Raw genomic sequence first — 21,032 nt, forward strand, 5'->3', positions numbered from 1 at the left:
ACTTCAATGAAAACATTAGTTGTGACGTTGGGAAAGCCCTCTTCACTGCTTGGCTGTGACTGAAGGGCAGATTCACAGTCAACACTGACATCTGCTGGGTATTTGAAAATGTACACTCAAACGTACTGTATATTATTGACTAAAATCAAAATGGCAAGAAACTCAAAGGCCGCAACTTTTTCACTCAACACAATAGTGCTGACGTAAATGTTAATTCAAATAGTAAGACGCTAGTGGCATAGCTCAGGTGGCACTTCAGTCATCCACTCCTCCAAACAAGCATTTCTGAAAGTGTGGTCTGCATTCTGCAGCTCCAAAAGAAACCAAGTTGTTGGGGAGTCACATAGTAATTTGGAGTAATTTGTGCAACGCCACCTCAAATTTCGATATGTTTCAAGTAACATCTCAAAAAATTGTTAACCATTAAAAAAAAAAAGTAAGTTGATCTTATTTCAAGTACCACTTTTGGCATTCAGTCCTTTTATTATCATGTACCTTTATGACATATTATTTATTGTATAGTTATTGGCAGTGCAATGCATAAATGATCCAAAATAAACGTCAAAGTCAGCGTGTTTTTGCAACATGATAAGTCACTCTGTCAATTTACAAACACACATAATGCTAATGTTGGTCTAAGGAGGAAGAAAAATGCCCGGACGGTTCCCTGGAGACCTCATAGCTGTCTTTGGCTATGACTGACAAGGACTTTTAAACAGGTAGCGACTGGGGGGGGGGGGGCAGACGATGTCAACGCGCCCGCTGCAATTCTGATGTGATGATTTATGACCACTTCTTCTACTTGTACTACTCGATATGTTTTTCTATGGAAACGTCGCATCTGGGACAACAGCGCCATTTGAAGGACTCTTTCCTTTTCCTGTTAGTGTAATGGCCGAGTGTGCTAATACTTTGTCCAGATGTTCTGAGTTATCGGCAGGCAAATATCATTCGAGTTATGTATAAGTCTTCATATGCGGTGATGTATTCATATTGTAGTACGTTCAAGTTTTGAGTAAAAATAAATGGAAAAAAAAAAAATATATATATATATACAATCAATACTACTTGGAACCAATAAAAGAAATTGAGCAATAATTTATTATTTACAAGCAGTACATGGATAGACGCAAAAAAAAAAACTCTTGAGTAGTTTAATTTAGCAAGCTAGATAACACAGACAATATAATATTCTGTAGATATGTTTAGCATTATGAAAAAGCCATGTTCACAAACGTCCGTCGCAAAAGTGCTCAGTTGAAGCCAGCTGAAGAATATGGATAAAGCATCATCATTAGAGATATACATCCCACACACCCTCAAAAAGGCCTTAAAGCAATAATTGGAACAACTGTCAAAGGAATGCAACCTTTGCATGCATTTGTTTCATAGAAAACAAGCATTATGTAATTAATAAATACATGGCGTGCATGAAAGACTGTCCAGCAATGCACATTTTTTGGATTTCTTGAGTTCAAAGTGAGAAGCTGATCATTGTGATTTTCCTTAGCAGTTGTTTATGTTCGTCCTCCATAAGTTGCCCTCGCCATGCTCATGCTTCTTGGGCGGTCTGTCCAAGTTGGGGCTGATACCCCTGAGTGCTGCGGAGGGCGTCCTCGAAATCCCCTTCACAGTCAGTACTCCGCCCTCTATGGGGCAGATGTAGTCTGCAGATTCGTCAGGTTTCCTCTTCCGAAGGTGACTAAACTGGGTGAAGCCGAGTTTCTTGGGCTGTAACACATTTCAGAAAGGTTTTTACCAGTGGTTGGCGGTCAAGGCCTACGAGGCATTCTCTGCTGGCTTTACATAATCAAGAAATCATCATCATATTTTTCCCATTGATATCATAAATCCTAGTGTTGAATTTTTAGGTTGGACTTTTTATCCAATCAGAATTCAACTAGCTCATGTTGCCAGGCAGATTTCATAAGACCAGGATCACACTCATTATTTGTCAGAGGCCTTCAGATACAATCGTGCGGGCGTCTGTTCTGTGTCTCAAGGGGGCTTTTACAGTTGCTAGACTGTTGTGACAGCCAATCAGATCACGAGTTGATCTGATTGCTGGCCTAACGTCGAAGGTGATGAGCGCGTCTTGTGATTGGATACTCACTTGTGACAGTGTATCGCTATGCGGAATCAACACCCCAGAAAGCGACCGTTCAATGATTGAAAGAATATTCTTGCTTTTTTTTTAACCACAATGGCCAAAGGAGGGAAAAGTGTGGATTTAATTGCAGATACACTTGCGAGGCCATTTTCAAGACGGACCTTTCAAGAGACGCATGTTGAATGTGTTGTTTTTTTTCCTAGCCCCTTTGACATTTCATAGAATACCTTCACTTTCGATGTGGTTGTGAGGGGCACATGTCCTGTAGCATTGCCATACTCTCTCTTCTCCTGCGTGGCCTGAGTCCCCACCAGAGCAGAGAAAGCTGTGGCCAGGTGGCGACGGAGCAACGTTTTCTGTGGGGGAATATTCAGGAGCAAGGCCAAAGTCTCTGCGCTGAAACGCGGCTCCAGGATCTACAGCGATACATGTTGACAAATGCGGTTACGACGCGACACTAAGTTAGTGCCCGCATGCTTGTGTCGTGAAAGTGGGAATTACTCACAATTAGTCCACCGTGGACACCGCTGCCCCGTAGATTAGGTGCATACTCTGCAAGATCGACTGCTCGAAGCCACTCCATCACACGGTGGTTTGACCACTGCACAACCTCAGAGGGGGAAGGCTGTTTCTGAAGAAACAATAAAAACAGTTACACTTATTTTTCATTATACACCATGAGGGAAAATTTAAAGGGCACCTTGCAATTGTACTTAAAGTAAGTAAACATGAGAAAAAGCTCCCTTTATAACAGCTTCCACTTTTTATGAAAGACTTTCAATAAGATGTTAGAAGAAGAAAATGTTATAGTCAGAGGTCACTGGGTCTAGCTCATAATTTCTGTTGTACGTGTTTGACGAACTTGAGGTCACCGGTTCTTCCGCATAAAACTGATCCCAGCATGCACCTGTGGATTTTGCTTGGTAGCCTGGGAATGAACAACTTCCCCAAACAGTTCTCACAAAGATAGAAGCATGACACCGCCGCAAATATCCTTGTAAGGTAAAGAATTCAGATTGACAAAGACAGACGCAGTACATCTCATGATTGCTTAACTAAAAAAAAAAAAAAAAAAAAAGAAGAAAAAGCACTATGAAGCTCTTATTGATGCAAATGTACTGCTTGCCTGCCGTCACACGTGCTAATAATAGAAATGTATTTGTCTCCATCTTGTGGTCACGTGCTCTAATGTCTGCTGAGAAAGAGATTCTTTATGTATACACCAGTACACAAAAGAGGATCCCTAAATACTATAAAAGGAGCACAATCCACAATATGAACGCGCTTACCTCTTCCCCAGGCCTGCGTCGGAGGCAGTGAGGGTTGAACTTGTTAGCATGGAGGACGTGGATGGCACATTTAATGCTGAGATGATGAAGTTGACTGGTCACCTTTAGGCTCAAGAGGTCATTCTCGGAAATTATAAAAAAAACACAAAAAAAAACGTGAGCTTCATGTGAATGTGTGATTACACATTCGTCACGACTTACTACTGTGAGGTATTGTATCATGCGGCCGTCCACGCGGGCTTCATGGAACTGGTCTTTATATTGAGGCAATCCAATATCATCCAGCCATCCTATGAGAGTCATGTGTGTCATATAGGTGACATTCACGTCACTTGAGTTTATTCAAAAAAGGGAGAGACTCTTACGGGTGACCCAGATGTGGTCCAGCTCCGAAGACTTCTCGGTCATTTTATTGGTGAACGCCTTCAAAGCCAACTGCAGCTTCTTCCTGTGCAGAGGGTGCTTCATACCCATCTCCTGAGGTTGCAAAGCACACTCGGTGTCAATATTTCTCATTGTTCGGATTGTAAATATCATATTAATAATTGCAGTCCCCGCAATGTACAGTCAGCCGCATCTGTCTGTTTGTTGCCTCTGTTTTTCCTCTGTCAAATTTCCCGACCATCTGGGAATAATTTATTTTTCCTTATTCCAGCAATATTTTTTTTTTTATTTCCAGTTGATGTAAGCCGCCAATGCACATGTGGTGTGAAAGGTAAACGCAGTCCAACAAACCAAGCACCTCCAAAGGATTCTAGTAGCTGGTGTCTTGATATTGAGGTCGTTATTTTAGCCATTTTAACTTGTTCGCTAACCTTTTCAAGATCCTGAGGTGTGGCAGAAAGTAGCGTCTGGCCACATTCCACCCACTGCCTTGTGAGGTTGACATAATGGCCCAGACCGTAGTCCTCCAACCAGCCACACACCTGCTCCTTGGTCCACTGGCCGAAAGGGAGATTCATGTCCCTGGCAGAAAAAAAAGGAGCATATTGGCACATGAATTAATATCTTAAATAACATGTACCTTCATGCAAAAAAAAAAAATGATAGATGTCAAATGTTGTGTGTTTTGTTAAGTGCTTTGTTAAAGCTGCGGCGATCGTGAAAGTTGTGTTGAGATTATTTCATTTCAAGTATTCGCTTATAGCTGAGCGTGAAGAACACCCGCTATGTTGTCGACTCTTACCGTACAGAGTCAGGTGATTCGGGGGTACGGGTTAGTCGAGGTCCTGCTGTAGCACGGAACCCCCCTCTTCTAAAAGGACCAGTATCTGGATCACATGGATTTGCTCCGCCAGAATTTGTTCTTCGAAGTCTGGGTAGACGAGAGTGATCAAGAACTAGTCATTATTTTCTTCATTTTGCAATCATTGCGTTAAAAGATGCATGGAATGGGTTAAAAGTCTTGACTTGACCAGTCACATCATATCAAATAGCTCATTCATTATTTCCCATATGCAATCCATTTCTCACACCCACTTTCCCCAAAATCTCTTAAGGCTCCGGTTCGTCTTCATGTATTCTGCCGAGCCCACATTCCTCTGGCCTGGTGGGCTGTTTGTCCCGGTGCCGTTGTTTGCTGAAAAGTTAAGAAACATACGCACAAATTAATTAATGAATTAATTAATGCATTGTAGAGCAACTGATGTGATACTGTACAGCTTTGCCCTTTGAGTGCAATTACTGTACTGTGCTATATTTAAAAAGCTAATATCTTAATCTTAAACTATTAACTGTGTCCATGTGATGGTTGTAATTATTAGACGTGTGCACATCTGTATGTTCCGGGGGGGGTCGTGCTAAAGTGTATGTTTTATTTCTTTAGGCAGGGGTGAGTTATAATGGTCAATGGTGTGTGACGCCGGTCTGCGTGCGGTCATCAGAAAGGAGGAAAGGGTGTGTTTGCTTAGGAAAGAAAAAAAAACCAACATCCATCCCCTGATCCTTCCCGGTTCTGTAGTCCCTGCAATTACTCATGACCAAAAAGTGAAGTAGTCCCTCTTGTTAGAGGGGAGCGGCTTGCTCCAAATATAAGTTGTGTCTGGTAATATAATCGTGTTAATATCTGTGTATTTACTTTGGCTGGAGTCCCCGTCCTCACTGTCATCTGGAGATCGTTCAGTGCTGCTCTCTGTGGGAGACGAACGAAGAGGCAGCATCGGACTTCTGGTCTCCCTCTGTTTGTGGACCCCACAGATACAAACAAATGGTTAACTGTCATCTCTAATTTTATGTGGACATGCTATGGGGTCATGAGCAATTCATCAGTCGTGAAAATATTTTCCTTTTCGCTATATGATTCCAAACATCTTGCTAAATAGGAAAGGAGTAATTGGTGTCAAGGAAGTAAGGTGACGTTCAGCTCGACTGTGCGACGAGCTTTGTGTGTCAGGGAGGAGCCAAGTTTTGGAAGTCGAAATTAAAGAAAGTCAGCACATGCACGCCTTACAATTATCTGAGGACCATTTCTTTTGGAGTGCAGTTATGTACGATGAATTTAAACTGATTTTGGATCATAGTGGCAAACTTAGTTTAAACTATTCTAAACATTTTTGGAGGACCATCAGTTCGTCGCTTTTTTATTTTTTTTTATATATATTCTTGGCAGAGCTCGGTGTCTGTCTCCTGCAATTAGCAGAGATTTACTGGATATGATTCGATGAAATTTGTGTCTAACCCCTCCCACCCGGCCTCCACTCTTCTGGGAAGACTTTCAACAAGAACAACATTTTATGAGGTCAAAGGTCACTCAGGGTCTGGCTCACAGTCCTGAAAATACTTGATGATGTCATAGTCTTCCAATAGAAATACCTTTTGTGTGTGGCCAGGTGTTAAGTCAGTTATGCTACTAGATGATGTCTGCGTCTCTGGCCTGAAAAGACATCGGCAACATTATTAGGTTGAAAACAAATCATGCCGTGGATTTACTGCCATTGGGGTGAGACGACTTTAAATACCTGCATTCGCTGTCCTTCTGAGACAAAATTGATGTTTGATGAGAGGAGGCACTGCTTGTGGAAGCCTGAATCATAAAAAAAAATAAGATTTTAGCCTTACAAGAGAAAAATAAATGAGACACTTTTGTTATTACCCACATCAGACTTGAGATCCTCAGACTTTGCACTGGCAGAATCAGCATTCTTCCTCATACCTTGCTCCTCTTCCTCACTGCTACTGGAATGTGTCCTACCGTTGCACAGTGAACGGCCAGCAGGTGGAGCTACAGTAACAAAAAAAAAAAAAAACATGGGAACTAGTTGGCTTGTGTTGACGTTTCGTTATCTCCAATCGTTGCCGTTGATTAGAAAAAAATGATCGCCGGTGAACGGGAGGATGCAGCAGAAAAATGCTTTATTACCTTGCCTTGTGTTGTGTGTCAGATCTCTAAATTGCTTGCACTGGTTTAAGAGTAGAGTGAGTTCCTCAATGCGCCGGTCCTCCAGAAATAGGAACGAGAGGGTGTTCAAGGTCAACAAAACCCATTAAGATTTTTATCGAAGCTTAAGAAACACACGTAGGCCGCTTCCTACTGCTCCTGACCACTCGGCCACACCACCATCTGGTCAACATGAAAGGAGCATCCGGGGAGGGGATTGACATGGACTTGACTTGAAAACTCAATTGTGGCGACCAGCTGCAGCGAATGTGTCTTTTTTGAAGTGGTGCCCGAGCTTGGCTTCATCGCGGCTCACTTACTGCAGCTCTCTCCCAAATTAGGCTTGGCAGATCGGGGCCTACTTAAGTGTGGCTTTGCCTGAAATGGCTTGCCTTGGGGCGGGGATGTGTGTGTGTTCACCAGCCCTGCCACATGTAGACCCACGCCTGCAAGTGTTTAAGGTCCAAGATTCCCCACGAGGGAGAATACAAAAGCAATGTTGTACTATAATTGGATGGAGGGCGGTGTCTGTGAGCTGTGACAATATTTAGAAAGTGCAAGTCTTCATGCTTCATGGTGATGCCTCATCTATACTTTATGGAGGCAAAATTAGCACTTTGCTCTTTAATTTCTCGATAAACTGATGGAGAGAGTTACCTTTTCATCATTGGCAGCTTCCAAGGATTTAATGTCACTTCGGAGTCGGTGCAGCTCCGGATCTATGATGAAAAGAAAAATGTTGAACATTGTCACGCTTGAAACATTGTTTTGTCATTTTATTGTACTTTTAGGCATGTTTTTATTTGGGTGAAATTCCAAAATGTTCATTCTTTGTGACATGCACTCTCTTCATGTCACCTGAGCTATTTTTCGCTTGGCCAAGTAACACTTGTTGGTGAACAGGGAACACTGGCTTATATATAAAGAACTCTAGATATGAATGACAGGTTTAATAAAAAAATTAACGCATTGTGATTTTGGCGACATAAAGACAAAACTGAAAAGTGATTGTATGCTCTTTTGTGTGTTGTGTATGTTCTCTCCATCTGGTTTAAGATATTGAATGCAAATAGTTTGTATCCATTCAGTCCATGAGTGGATTTGTAGGCTGGATGTTCTGCTTACCTTTCTCAGAGCTCTCAATGATGAGTGGAGTTCTGACTAGAAGTTGCGTGTGCAAGCTCTCAATCTCAGCGTTCTTACTGAGGAGAAGCTGCTGAAGGCTGCTGATCTCCACCTGTCGGTACAGACCGAAAGTTTAGATTCTTAAGCTTACCAGAAGAAAAGAAGTTCTGCAGTTCAATTGTGCCTCTGCTTCTGTAATCTTGAGACACAACAAGTCTTTCCGTACTTTAACAGTATAAGTCAGGGGTGATGGATGGAGTGTTTTGTTAACCTCACCTCATCGGAGAAAATAAAATACATTTAATTTTAAATGAAAGTGAACAAAAGCATTACAACAATATATATGTCTTTGAAAAACCCCAGTATTTAGAAATAAAACATTAACAAGGTTTATTCATTTAATTTTTTTCAAGTTCGGCGGGCCGGATTAAAACGTTTAACGGGCCGCATGTGGCCCCCGGGCCGTAGTTTGCCCACGCCTGGCATAAGTGCATTTAAAGCAGGATCCACTTTTTGTCCGAAATTCCCTTTAAAAAGTTGACATTTGCATATGATTCAGAATAGTCCTAACCCAGGACATAGGTCAGTTAACAGTATCTAAAATGTCAACGTTGTGAAAGAGGGCAATCATTCTGAGCTAAAAAGTCTGTTGTAGAAATTTGAAAGCATCAATATACTGTATATGTATCCATATAAAAAGAGTTATTAATCTCTATTTCAGCCTGCTGAGAATAGGCTGTTTTATGTTTCGACCATGAAACACATGGTATGAATCGAAAACACATCGTAACTGAGGAAAAGATAATGGTTTGAAGGGGAAAAAAAAAGGGAAATGTACAGAGAGTGAGAGTGAAGAAAAATGCAGCAGTAAAGTATAATGTAGCTATTTACGGAAAATCATTTTATTTTTTAACACCAAAATAGTTCTTGAGAATGTGTGAACTTAAAATGAGAGTGACTCACTTTACTGTCCGGCACATCTGATTGGTTGGATAGCATTGGGGAAAATTGAGAGGACAGTTAGCATTGGAATTTGGACGTCTAGACCAGCGGTTCTCAAATGTTGTCACCCTGGGATCCACATGTTTTTATTGTCACTCGGTCGCAACGCACTTTTATAGAGGTGAAGAACGAAAAAGAAAACATATTTAATAATTTCACACTAGTATCCGACGCTTACATGTTCAAAATGCTTTTCAGAGCTGAACATGATCATGGCAATTTCATGTATAGAAATTTCTAAAGAAAAAAAAAACTCAATTGCACAATAATGCGACAAAATTTCACTTGCATCATAGCACCGATCGCTTCTTTTTAGGAAAGTCACTTTCTTCCATTCCATGTATGCTTATGAGTCCTGTTAATTTCCAAGCAAAAGGAAAATCCCAGTTGGGATTACAAAATGCCTACAATTTTGTCGTCAGAATGTGTCACCGGATAATATCACGTACCTAATCATAATTTTAGAAAACACCTCAAACGTTCCGTTCTGTTCATAACTCGTAATGTTCATAAATTGAGATACTGTTTCCCATTTAAATGAATGAAAATGCGATGTATCCATTCCAGCCGCAAAAGTAAGTTATACTTACTCTTTATTAATAGTTTGTGGTTAAAAATAAATATAATGCAACATAGACACGATAGAAAATACAAATTTGTAAAGAAATAAAACGCAAAAAACCCTTAACATTTTTTCCCCCTCATTAAGGATGGCTAAGAAAGTAGTCGTCTTCCAAAAACAACATGGGGAAATTTCCGATCAAGGGAAACTCGTTTTTCTTTGTTAAAAAAATAAAATAATATATATATATATATATATATATAAAGTGGGACGTCACATTGTCATTTAAAAGACACATTTCTTTTGATCATTTATCAAGAGCAAAACAACAACGATACAATACCGGTGCCGACTTTGCCTTGTTTAATCCTCAAATCTTGGTTAAACAAAGAGGAAAAATGTACAACGCAGATATTTCCGCTCAAACATGACAAGACTTCTTTTAGTTTACACTCTGCTTGTTGACTTGCTGCGCAAAAGTTCAACATGTTGACATGGGACGGAGCTTCCGCATTCATTCATAACAACGTGGCTGTTTCTGGCAACTGCAATTAGGTGAATGTATTGTTTGGAGGTGGAACATTTGCCTCGCAACATGTTTGGGTGGCTATTATGACGTGATTACATATTATATAAATGAAAGAGAGGATCATTTTCACGATAACATACCCACGCAATTATTTTTGATAAATGGAGGAAATTTTGGGACGGAAATGTTTGTAACTGAAATTGTCCTGAAAAAGGAATGTTAAATCGAGGTTGTGTATAAAAACTAAAAAATCAATTGAAAAACAATGTGTGATAGCCAACATCAGTACCAACATGAACCAAGGACCACGTGTACTGTTTTGCTATGACCCAGCAAATAACGAATGGAACCCGACAAACCACGTGAGAATCACTGGTGTGGAATCTACTACGAAATACAAGTTTTACCTTGCTTGCTTTGAGTCTTTTCTCATACTCCATCTTCTCATCTTCGAGATGTTGCACTTTGTCTTTTAGAGTCTTGAGCTCCCGCACCAAGCCCTGCAACATATTGGAATGCACATTTATTCAAGAGCTGCTGTCGGCCACAGCTCACGTCCAGCCCACACACTGACTGCATCCCCTGAGCCGAGGTTCAAGCTCAAATCTTCCTTTGCTTTGTTTGTCCTAATTATTTGGTCCTCGAGAACTAATTATCAAAAATAATGTTGTGAACAAAATGTTTTGAGGGGAAGAAAACTAAAACTAAAACCAACCAAAACTACATATTAGGTTTGTAAAAATAATTATAACTAACTAGCTTTATTGCAAAAATATATTTATAATATAATTATTATTATTATTTTTCAAGCAAATAAAAACGAATGAAAAATTAACAAATTTCCTCTAAAAACTCATTAAAACTAACTGAATTGCTATTGGCTGGCTACCAGTTGAGGGTGTTCCCCACCTACTGCCCAAAGACAGCTGGGCTAATCTCCAGCACGCCCCCAAACCTCATGAGAATAAACCGTTTGGATAATGGAAAAATAGACACACAAGTCCAAATAATGAAAAATCCCAAACTATTATAACGATAGTCCTTTGATCTTTCGTCACCAAAAACATCAAAGCCACACTCAAACAAAGCAAAAAAAATGTGTGCAACGTCTACAACTAGTTCCAAAGAGCACTGCAAAGCATGTTGGGAGTGCGCGGCCACACCATCGCCGATGCATATCGGTGAATGAGGCCCTATGAGTACCCGAACTGCTGTTTGGTGTGTGCGTGTGTGTGTGCGCTTCATTCAGTCAAAACTCCGGAATATACACACACTCAAAGTGAGACAAAGCATGCCGTGCACGACGTCACAAGTCATGCATCAGACTGTTTGCATACGCGCTCTCCTCCTCCTCCGTGTGGCAGCTGCTCTGCATCTGAGCTACTCTCATCAACCCCGTCTGCAGCCTCCTCCTCTAGTTTGGGCTTCACCTCTGCCGCCGTGCAACATGAGGGGTTGGCGTCTTCGGGGGATGTGGAGGGGGCGGAGCTTGGTGCTGGTGAGCCACTGTCAGCTGGGTTCTCTGAGGCTTTTTTCTCCTGGATCTTGCTATTGATCTCCTTCTGAAACCTACACATCTGCTCCTGCAGCTCGCTAATGAAATTCACAACACTCTGCCGGATGCAGTGTGGGAGAGAGAAAAATTGAAAGCACCTTTTAGAGGGAAATAGGTGATGCATTTTTTTCTGTAGTCATGTTCATCTCTGTTTGAATGGAATTTGTTCAGAATGTCGTTCACTCGTGGGAAAATAAAAAAAACATCTGCTCTGGATAATAAACACTATGCTGCATTTTCTCTTAAACCCACTTTAAGTCATTTTGTTTTTATTAATTATTATTATTAGTTAAGTCAGTCCACGGCGCAGTCACTGGTTAGCACATCTGTATTGCGGTTGAAAAAATCTGGGTGTGATTCATGGACTTGCCTTTTGTGTTCTTCACATTAGAAAAAACATTTGTCAGACTCTTTGTCAAAATTGTCGTGTGCCTTTCAGCTGACAGGCGACCAGTCACGGGTGGAATGTCCTGCATCTTGCTCAAAGTCGGCTGAGATAAACCGTAGTCGTCTCTCACTCAAATAGGAACAGCGGGATTGAAAATGGTTGGGGTTTCAACATCTGGCATTTTGCCACTAACACCATAATACAAGTGCAAAAATAAGTGAACAGTCCAACCCAAGACCAATAAAACATGAGTTCTACCTTCATTTTTAAGATGGGAGTACCCGCTTGGGTGGTGAGTCACTTCACATAAACACACCGCATTTATGAAAATTTTATGATGAGCAGTTTGGACTGTGACGCACGAATGTCAGAATTATAGTATCAACATAAAAATGCATTTTTCTCCGAAATGTTGGCCAAAATCGACCAGCGAACCAGCTTTAAAAGTTCATTTCCAAATAGTTTGCAGTAGTCGATGCAACATGGGTGACTAGTTTCGACATGTTTCCAAAGAAATTGTTGCCAGGGTTCCGTCAGAGCGGTTGTAAACAGCACCCAAGTTATGCCGGGACTGTCGACAGAGGAAGTCTCGCGTGGGTCCAGTGTAGAGGATGTGACAGATGATATGAAGCCCCTCCATGGCTAAATTTAACTCAAAGCTTACTGGTTCAAAAAGTGGGGTGTGGGGCGCTTCAACGTGTGTGTTTATGTAGTAAAAAGCACATGAGGGGCCTTGTAACGCCTTCAAAGTCCCCCCCCCCCTCTTCTTGATTCCAAACATATGTTGTAACCATGAAAGTGACAAGACGTGCGCTCTTCTCCATGTCAAATACTCTTTCGTTCAATCGCATTTGAACGAGAGCTTCCTCTCTTCGTAATGACTTTGTGAATCATTGCCAACCTCCGGGAACAAAAATCGTCCGGGCCGTGAAGCCACACGCGTTCCTCCATCCAAGCATGCCAAGCTCGACTACGCCTGAACTCTTTTCACCTGAGGACACAAAGGCTCTTTGACTGGCCGTGTTTTGACAGCAACGTTGCGGCATTCTGTCTGACTCTAATTGTACTTCTTCTCAGTTTCATAGCAGAGAGCACTGCGCAGTTCATCCGCTGGGTAACCTTACACAACAGTCTCGAGCAAACGCGCGCAAGAGAAAAAAAATAAATCCTGGATATTTCTATTCCTTCTACTAAGCATCGACCCGTGCCAGTGAATGAATTTTTGTGAATGTTCCTTCCCATCTGTTCTGAGAGTGTTTATGGACTTCCATAAACTCAGCAGCCGACTTCAAGTCCACCGTACGGTGCAGGTTTCCGTATGTTGCCGTGTCATTCTTGGCAGACTTTTGCTAAAATTTCCAAAGGTTGTCCAAACAGAAGTGTCCCAGGAGATTCAAGCTCAACTCGCTCTTCCTTGAAAATACAGTCTAAAGTTCTTTGTCCGTGAGGCTGTCTCACTTTCACTTGCAAAAAAAATGTCTCAAGGTGAACGGCAAGGCAAAACTCAGTGACCTCTTTAAGATTGTAAATTCCGTTCTCTCCCATCCAGTTTATGGAAAAGCCTCCTTACCTCTGCTTTGTGCTGCCTCTCGCCTCCATGGCCTTGTTTCTCCTCCATATCTGTCAGCTTCAGCTTCAGGTAGGACACCTCCCCCTTGAGACTCAGCTTCTGCTTCTCCAACGTCGTCCTATGCAGGAGCTCCTGTCATACAGCAAAAGTCACACGGCTGCAAACGCAAGCGCCGAATGCACACGGTGCCGTGCGACACTTACTCAACAAAGACGGCATTAGGTAGGAGGCACAGCCAGGCTACGAGGTCTGTAATAACAGTCTCCTTGGACAAACCCACTGCTTTCAGGGGGGCTAAATATACACAACGCATGACCACTATTTATAATGCCTATTTCACGGCTCACTCTAAGTACACAGCAGGATTGGTGGGGAGAAAAGGGAGGGAGGGGGGCATTAGCATGCAAAACATTCGGGGGGGAAAAAAAAACAACACTAAAATGACTTGAACAGGTCATTAGCCTGTCAGTTTGGCAAAGCTGTGAGTGGCGATGGGTGATTCTCAACCGTGAGAGTTCCACAAAACCGTGCGGACAGATGTGGTGCTAATTTGGTTCGATCCAAGCAGGTGTTAAATCATTCAAAGCCCAGAAAATGAGCATCTGAAGCAAGCCCACGTGGACGAGAGTATTTGAAACGTTGACTTTGGAAAATATGCGGCCTTCTTTTTCAAGGGCAGATGGAAAATATTAGCGCTTTGTCCCCAGGAAAAGATTTAAGGCTCGGGTCCAAAGCCTCATAATGACCACGTCCCAAGCAAACCGGTCCTGGGTCCATCCCAGGGAATTGTGTCATTAGGTAAAATCGCAATTTGCCAATATATAAACACTAAAGATAAAGAGAAGAACATTCAAATAAGAGACTTTAATGAAATGAGTTACCTTGAACTTTAACGTCTGCCTGCAGCAGAGCAAAGTGTGCTTCCCGCACGGTAGCGAATAGTTCCCGGGCTCATGACGCTTTAAATGTCATACGTCCTTTTCCATGTTGTGTTTAATGGAGTTCAGCAAGTTGGCGAGTTCAAGTCAAGAGCAAATAACTGCAAGTGGAGGATTCTCTCGCTTCAAGAAGCACAACCTCAAGCCGGTCTCCCACCCATGTCACCACCCTTTTTCCGCTTTTCCTCCCTTCTTAAGCCATTAGTCAGTCCTGCCTTTTCTTTCTATTTCCCTCTTCGGTTGGAGTGAGAAAGCATGCAGAGGCTTAAGTTGTGGTTAAAGGTTAGGGGTGTGGCGGTTTCAAGTCTAATCACCTGCCCAGACAGACCAGTCAAGCCCAGCATAAAGCAGGATTCAGCGACACCGTCCTGGAATGAGTCTGGGCATCCTAAATATTTTGGTCTCCAAGGTAATCTGCGGCTCCATAGAGTGGAATTTTAAACAGGAATTTCTTCCCTGGGAGCAAGAGATATTAGCAGAGACTGAATCTGCGGGAGGGATCTGTTGTGAATGACTGATCGGAGTCATCTTGAAGCTCATTTACTAGGAGAAGGATGTTGATGTAAAAGTTTCTGGTCTGATCAAAGTTTTTAGTAAAGTGGATGCTGAGCTCGATCGTACCTGCTGTAGCATCTCTTCTGTGGCGTTGAGTTTGAGCCGATGCTCCACTACTGAACTCTGCAGGTCACTGATTTTCACCTCCTGAGCTTCCACCTGGTCTGTCAGCACACCCACCTGTTTGTGTGTGTGTGTGTGTGTGTGTGTGTGTGTTGGGCAAACAAAACAAATTGTGAGCTCTGTAGAACATTTTAGGTGAAATGAGTCAGAGGTTGTTTGATTTGGAATTTTCTGATGAAAGCTCAGAGATTTTACCAAGCGACAACAGCAGACTTCACCAGACTTTAGTGAAGATTAACTCTGGTAGTATTTTTTTTTCAGGCTATTTGCCATATTATCAGACTCAACAAAGCAATTTTAGTTGAAGACTATAAAGGTGTCATTACTTTTCACTTTGTGCATTTAAGGGACAAAAAGATGGTAGAGGCACTTCTGCAATGCCACCCATTATCCTTTGTCATTAAAGTTAAGACTTGAGTGTTTTATTTATTTTTTTATCTAGTTTTACACCCATTTGACAGAAATTATTGCTTTGATGTCACTTAAAAATATTCTTAACTCATTCACGACCAGCCCAGTAAAAAAATGGATCTTTGACGTATTAAGCCGTCAATGGTATTGAATGAGTTAATAAACAGATTCTTTCCATTTTTTCTTGTTTCAAAATTGAACCACAATATCCCCGGAACAAATAGTTTGGCCTGAGAGTTTGCATTTATCTCCTCATATTTGTGTTGCAATTATTCATAAGGGACACTCAAAAGCTCTATGATGATTGCCTCTCATAATTTACACATTCTTGTGTGTCATCTACTGTGTATATTCATTTGCGCTAGAATGTCAACCTCTATATTTCATTTCACGACACATCGTGTGTCAGTGCAAGCTCACGCGAATTCAGCGGCCTGAGCATTGTTGGAATTGTTCATGCAAGTTGATGTGAAACACGAAGTGAGTGAGTGAGTTTCTCGTCCTTGATGATGACATTGTGTGTATCCACCATTTTGTTGTTTTGAATAATCTAAGCTAGAACGCATCTTGTAATGTTCAATTGGCGCTGATTTCCCAGAAGACGGGTGCACCTGAGAGCTAAATAAACAAATAGGGCAAGTCTTCTCGCCTTAACCTGTCTGAGGTATGCACTTATTCCGCATTTCCTGAAACTTCCTCCTAAAATCTTTGCACAATACTCTAGTGTTGTAATCGCACTAAACCTGCACTATAGGGCTTTGTTCCTGCTGCTGGAAAGGAAACTTGGTAGTTATGCAACATTTACAGCCTAACACTGAGATCTACCCTTTGACCTGCTTTGACTCAACTATTTCTGCAAGTTGTTTCTTACGAGGGTAGGGAATTTTGTCGTTTTTAAATGCGATGCCGTCTAAAATTGAAACTCAAACTCATTACAAGCACAGATGACGTCATCTCACCTGCAATATGAGGGATTCTTTGTCTCCTTCCAGACGTGATAAACGCTCCTGGTAGGACTCACTGTTGTCGGATGACTGGTGGTTTACCTTCAGGATATACAGGTCAACTGTTAACCTTGGTTACTGAATTGCTGGAATGGAACAGTTCCCCAAGAGGTCAGATCTGGTTTTCGTCAAATGAGGCTGCAGAAGGAGCTTCTCACTGCCTCGGCCTGTAAGAGGTTTACTTCTCCTAATCCTCTATTCAAATTGTACAATATATTTGATTCCATCTGATTAGCGGGGACTTGGATGAAGCTTCTTAGCTTGCTGTGTATTTCGGGATATTTTAGAGCGATCGCTGGTCGGGGATGTATGATTGCAGCCCAATGAGCTGCATTTACTCCGAAATCTTCACAAAACCACACTTATGGAAACATTATGTAGTTCAGGCTGGAGCCTGCGCCAAGAATCCCAAGTGGTTTGCAATAGTCTTGATTGAAACCAAAAAAAAAAAAAGGGTCTTTGACAGACTCTTTTCCAAGAGGCATTAGAACAAAATGCTTGTATTTTATTTTAACATGCATCATTTCCGTCGATTGTGTGCAAAGCGTTTTGTAGCCAAAGGCTTTGTAATTCACAAATGCAAACATGTTTTTTTTTTTTCCATCTTAGTTGCCAGTTGTATTAAATGCTTCCTTACTTTGAAGTCTCATACGCTCCTTAAAATCGTGTTTAATAATTCACTTCCTAAGAGCGCGGCTTAATTTTTCCTTTTAGAGGGAAAAATAAAGAGCCAACTCATATACGATAAAGTGAACGCACACGGCCAATAAGTCACTTTAAATCTCAAAGTTTGAATGCCGCTTAAGTTGTACAAATATGAAAATTCAAAATGCCTAAAGGTTGAACTACTCTCGTGTTTTAGCCAGGATGGTTCATTTATCGGATAATATTGGCCATAGGAATTTAGCCTACAATGTATCAACTGTGTGAAGCTTTGCTTCAATATGGAGGCGGGCAGCATCCACCGAGCGAGGAATGCATCACAGAAGAGATATGGAGACAGACGAGAACCTCCGATAAATTCAAATGAAGTGAGAGAGCGAAGATTTGTATGTGTGTTACTTGCCATTGGACAAACAAAAAACTGTTCCCAAGCTGCACTTGTTTGTTTCCATTCAAACTTCATCTTGCAGCAACCGTGAGTGACGGAATGCCCGCTGTGATCCCGAGATTACAAATTTAGCATCCCGTATACAGAGAGTGATCGATCCACGCACATCAAATCATTACGCAGCATAAACATGAGTGCATAGGGGATAAGATATCCAAAAAAGTCACATTTATGTTTCAAATATTTTAGTGAAATGATTCCATAAATGGATGTAAATTTGTGAAAGATTGTCTTCTGTGCCTCCTGTTTTTTTTTTTTTTTATGAACTCATTCACTGCCAGCCCAGGTAAAATGAAAGTACGTCTATATCCGTCAATGGTAGCGAACGAGTTAAAAAAAAAAATGGATGCTGCTCGATGACTAATGACTCCCTAATGACACGATGATGGGTTCATGTTGACTTAGTAACTTTAATGTGTCAGCAAACGACTGAAACTCACGTGCACATACATTCCTCTCTGAGTGTGTGTGTGTGTGACAGCCGAGCAACAAAGGAGACAAAAGTGAGATTACGTGCACAAAAAGGAGGACATGCACGTGGGGAGTATCTTACCTTTTTAAGCCAAGCAAAGTGTTTGTAGAAGTCAATATCATGCTCCATTCTACAGGCCCATTGTAGTAGCCCTGGCTCTCAATTTTGGATGCGACTAACAATTTAGTTTGCGTGCTGCATAGCGCCGGGAAGGAAAACAAAGTCCAGTGTCATAAGTGAGTCCCAGCGATAATTCCTCACACTTGTGTGCTCCTCATGCAGACCATCCACGATGCTGACAGCACCGTGAGAGGCCCTCGGTATGTTTTTCAGTCTGGACAGAGGTTTTTTTTTTTTCGAGCTGAGCTGAATAACTCAGATGATGCCAATTGGCTCGACTCCCTTTTCTTTTCCTACCTCTTTTTCTACCTCCTGCTCTGAGTTTTTTTTCTCTCTCTTTTTCTCAATACAACTGAAACTGCCTCTTCGTGCACAATAACGCAACTTTTACTGCTCTCATCTTCTCCAGACCTTCCTGCAGTTCTTCACTGGCTGTCACACCGGTCGACCTCCTGGTCTTAAACTAGAAGGGCTCGGGGGGGGAGAGTTTTCTGCAGCACATGCTCCTCAGATGTGGTGTCGAGCAAAGAGCTTCATAAAAAAAAAAAAAAAAAAAAAGAGGAGGAGGGAGGAAGCTTTGTGAGTGTAGACTTCACAAGAGTTCAAAGCAGCAAAATCTTGCTTCAGCTGAGAAGTGAGGGCAATTTTGGAGACACGGCAAATGTAGGAAATGAAGGCAAGAGAATGCAGGTAGGAAGATGAAGGGATGTAAGGAATAGTCAGGCAAAAAGGGCATTTATTTTTTTTTTTTGAACAGGAACTCTGGTTCTCATTAGGGCCGCCATTCAACTAACTCCCTCAGGACACACCGCTCCAGATGTTGATGATCAGAATCAAAGTATGAGACATCAAGACTACAATTATGGTAGTCTGTAGTGTTCGTGATGTCATTTGATAGATTTGCTCCTGTTCTTGATGATATACTTGGATGCAGTGAGTTTGTGTGAATAACCACGCTGCCGCTATACAGTTGTGTTAGTACCGCCTTTTCTGCCTCAGTGAAAACATTCTCTTTATCCCTCCTCTCGACCTCCTGCAGTGCCCCTAAATTGTCGGTCAACTCAAAAGCCTTTAAAGTGGACTTTATTTGTGGCGTCTGCGTCTGAGCGTCTCATGATATCGGGGCAATGTGGAGCCTTTCTTTTATTTTACCTGGAGTAAAGGAACAGTGTTGGGGGGGGCGGGGTTGTTAATTAGGGATGAGTGGGGGTCAGGAGTGTAAATTGATACTTCTTTTCCTCGCATCAATATTTAGTGATGAATAAAGTATTATACTCACTGAACACTTCTTTAGGCGTAACTGTACAATCTAATGCTGTCCTATAGAAGAACTTTTTTAAAGGAAAAAAATCATTAGTCTTTTCAAATGCTCAATTTTTATTTGCATTGTAATAAAGTTATTACTACAACACTGTTTACTGTTGTGGTTGTAGTTTGCAGTGGTTTCGAACTGCTCTATGTCATGCTGAAACAGTTTCTAACATGCCGATTACTTTTATAGCTAAATGGTTGAATAGTGCAATTCATGTGAAATGCACACTGCCGTCACATCCTATTGCTTAATTTGCAATATTTGTTTGCTTAAGGCAATACAAAAACAGAATAAACTGCATTGAAAAATTCAAATTACAAGACACACCTCCCAGTATGCACTGGGATGCAATGCCCTGTATTGAAGTTCTACATCTGGAATGAGAAAATGAATAATTAATTAGTTCTAACTGTGGTAAACAAAAACTGAACATTTGTATATTTTTTTACATGCATATATTTATTTATTTAAAATGTGGTTCTTTACTTGCATCTGAGGGGATCTTGAAGGTGTACCTAATGTTGCGGCCTGTACTAAGTGCAGTTCCTGAGACCGCCTGCTGGGAGCACTGTTGCACAACAGCGTGGCTTAATCGAGCGCTGCTAAATAAATGGCATCACGTGGTTTGGAGTGTAGTTGGCTTCCACATCATCCACTCTCAAATTACAAGTTTAATTTGTGTGCCGCTATAATAACAGCGTCTGAGCAGAAAGTGCTTCCGCTGCTCCGATCCTAAAATTAAATCAAACATGCAGGAAAGAAGATGAGACTAACCCTTTGTATCTTCAGTGATAACCAGTAATCCGGCATGTTAGGGTCTCAGCAGTTTGCAAATGGCTGGGCTGCTGCTTCTAATTATTAGAAGTGTGTCTTCTGACCCTCAGCTATGAGAGAATTTTAAGATAACGGCCTGTAATCCCAAAAATCTCTCGCCTCGTCGAGAACAGAGGAATAGGGGGGCCAACTGTGCATGTTCGTGAGCGGCGAGAGATGAACAGTCACAATATTAGGTACGTCAGTACAACCTAATGACAAGAGCCACATCAAAAAAAGATGGCATAGTACAGGAAATTAAAACAAACATAATATTGTTTACTTAACCTCAAAACATTATGTCTTGAAATGTAGTAAAAAAGTTACAGCTTTTCTGCTGTATCTCATTAGATTGATGCTTAAAATGATCTATGAACGTGTTTTTTTTTTCAGTTACAACAAATAGTTGAGGAGTGCCAAAGATTAGACTGCATAATGAAATGGAAATTCTTACCTGCGATAATGTCATCTATTTGCTCCAAGGCAGCCTCTCCAACATATTGCAGCCATCTGACGCCATGGCAACCAGTTGTCAGTGAAAGTGGGACGATGAGATGCTCATTTAGTGGCTTTAAGTGGTCACTTTGAGCTGCTCTTCTGCTCCTCTCCTAAGACAACTTCACTCTCAGTTCTGAAAGCTGTCTCGGCATCTGATTGACTTCCCACT

The 21,032-nt window shown here is 41.5% G+C and overlaps 1 protein-coding gene across 6 annotated transcripts; it reads right to left on the bottom strand.

Annotated features, from left to right (window-relative positions):
- Positions 1-1,082: 1,082 nt before the first annotated feature.
- Positions 1,083-18,697, bottom strand: ppfibp2a (PPFIA binding protein 2a). 6 transcript variants are annotated; one of them, XM_088296876.1, is made up of 22 exons: positions 18,202-18,697; positions 16,493-16,579; positions 15,066-15,179; positions 13,507-13,638; positions 11,331-11,606; positions 10,401-10,493; positions 7,901-8,012; positions 7,433-7,494; positions 6,758-6,836; positions 6,495-6,619; positions 6,357-6,421; positions 6,211-6,271; positions 5,477-5,576; positions 4,879-4,978; positions 4,586-4,714; positions 4,215-4,365; positions 3,765-3,876; positions 3,601-3,689; positions 3,400-3,522; positions 2,616-2,741; positions 2,338-2,526; positions 1,083-1,731 (listed from the first exon to the last, which is right to left on the bottom strand). In XM_088296876.1, exons 1-22 carry the CDS (start codon positions 18,247-18,249, stop codon positions 1,507-1,509), a joined length of 2,598 nt encoding a protein of 865 aa, XP_088153002.1. In that variant the 5' UTR covers positions 18,250-18,697; the 3' UTR covers positions 1,083-1,506. The 6 variants fall into 6 exon arrangements, with proteins under 6 accessions (XP_088153002.1, XP_088153003.1, XP_088153007.1 ...); XM_088296877.1 differs by lacking the exon at positions 11,331-11,606; XM_088296881.1 differs by lacking the exons at positions 15,066-15,179; positions 16,493-16,579; positions 18,202-18,697 and adding exons at positions 13,710-13,800; positions 14,759-15,019.
- Positions 18,698-21,032: the final 2,335 nt, after the last annotated feature.

Source organism: Idiotropiscis lumnitzeri, chromosome 5, assembly GCF_059441095.1.
Source record: "Idiotropiscis lumnitzeri isolate Australia: NSW breed Sydney's pygmy pipehorse chromosome 5, RoL_Ilum_1.0, whole genome shotgun sequence".
In the NCBI taxonomy this organism is placed as follows: domain Eukaryota; kingdom Metazoa; phylum Chordata; class Actinopteri; order Syngnathiformes; family Syngnathidae; genus Idiotropiscis; species Idiotropiscis lumnitzeri.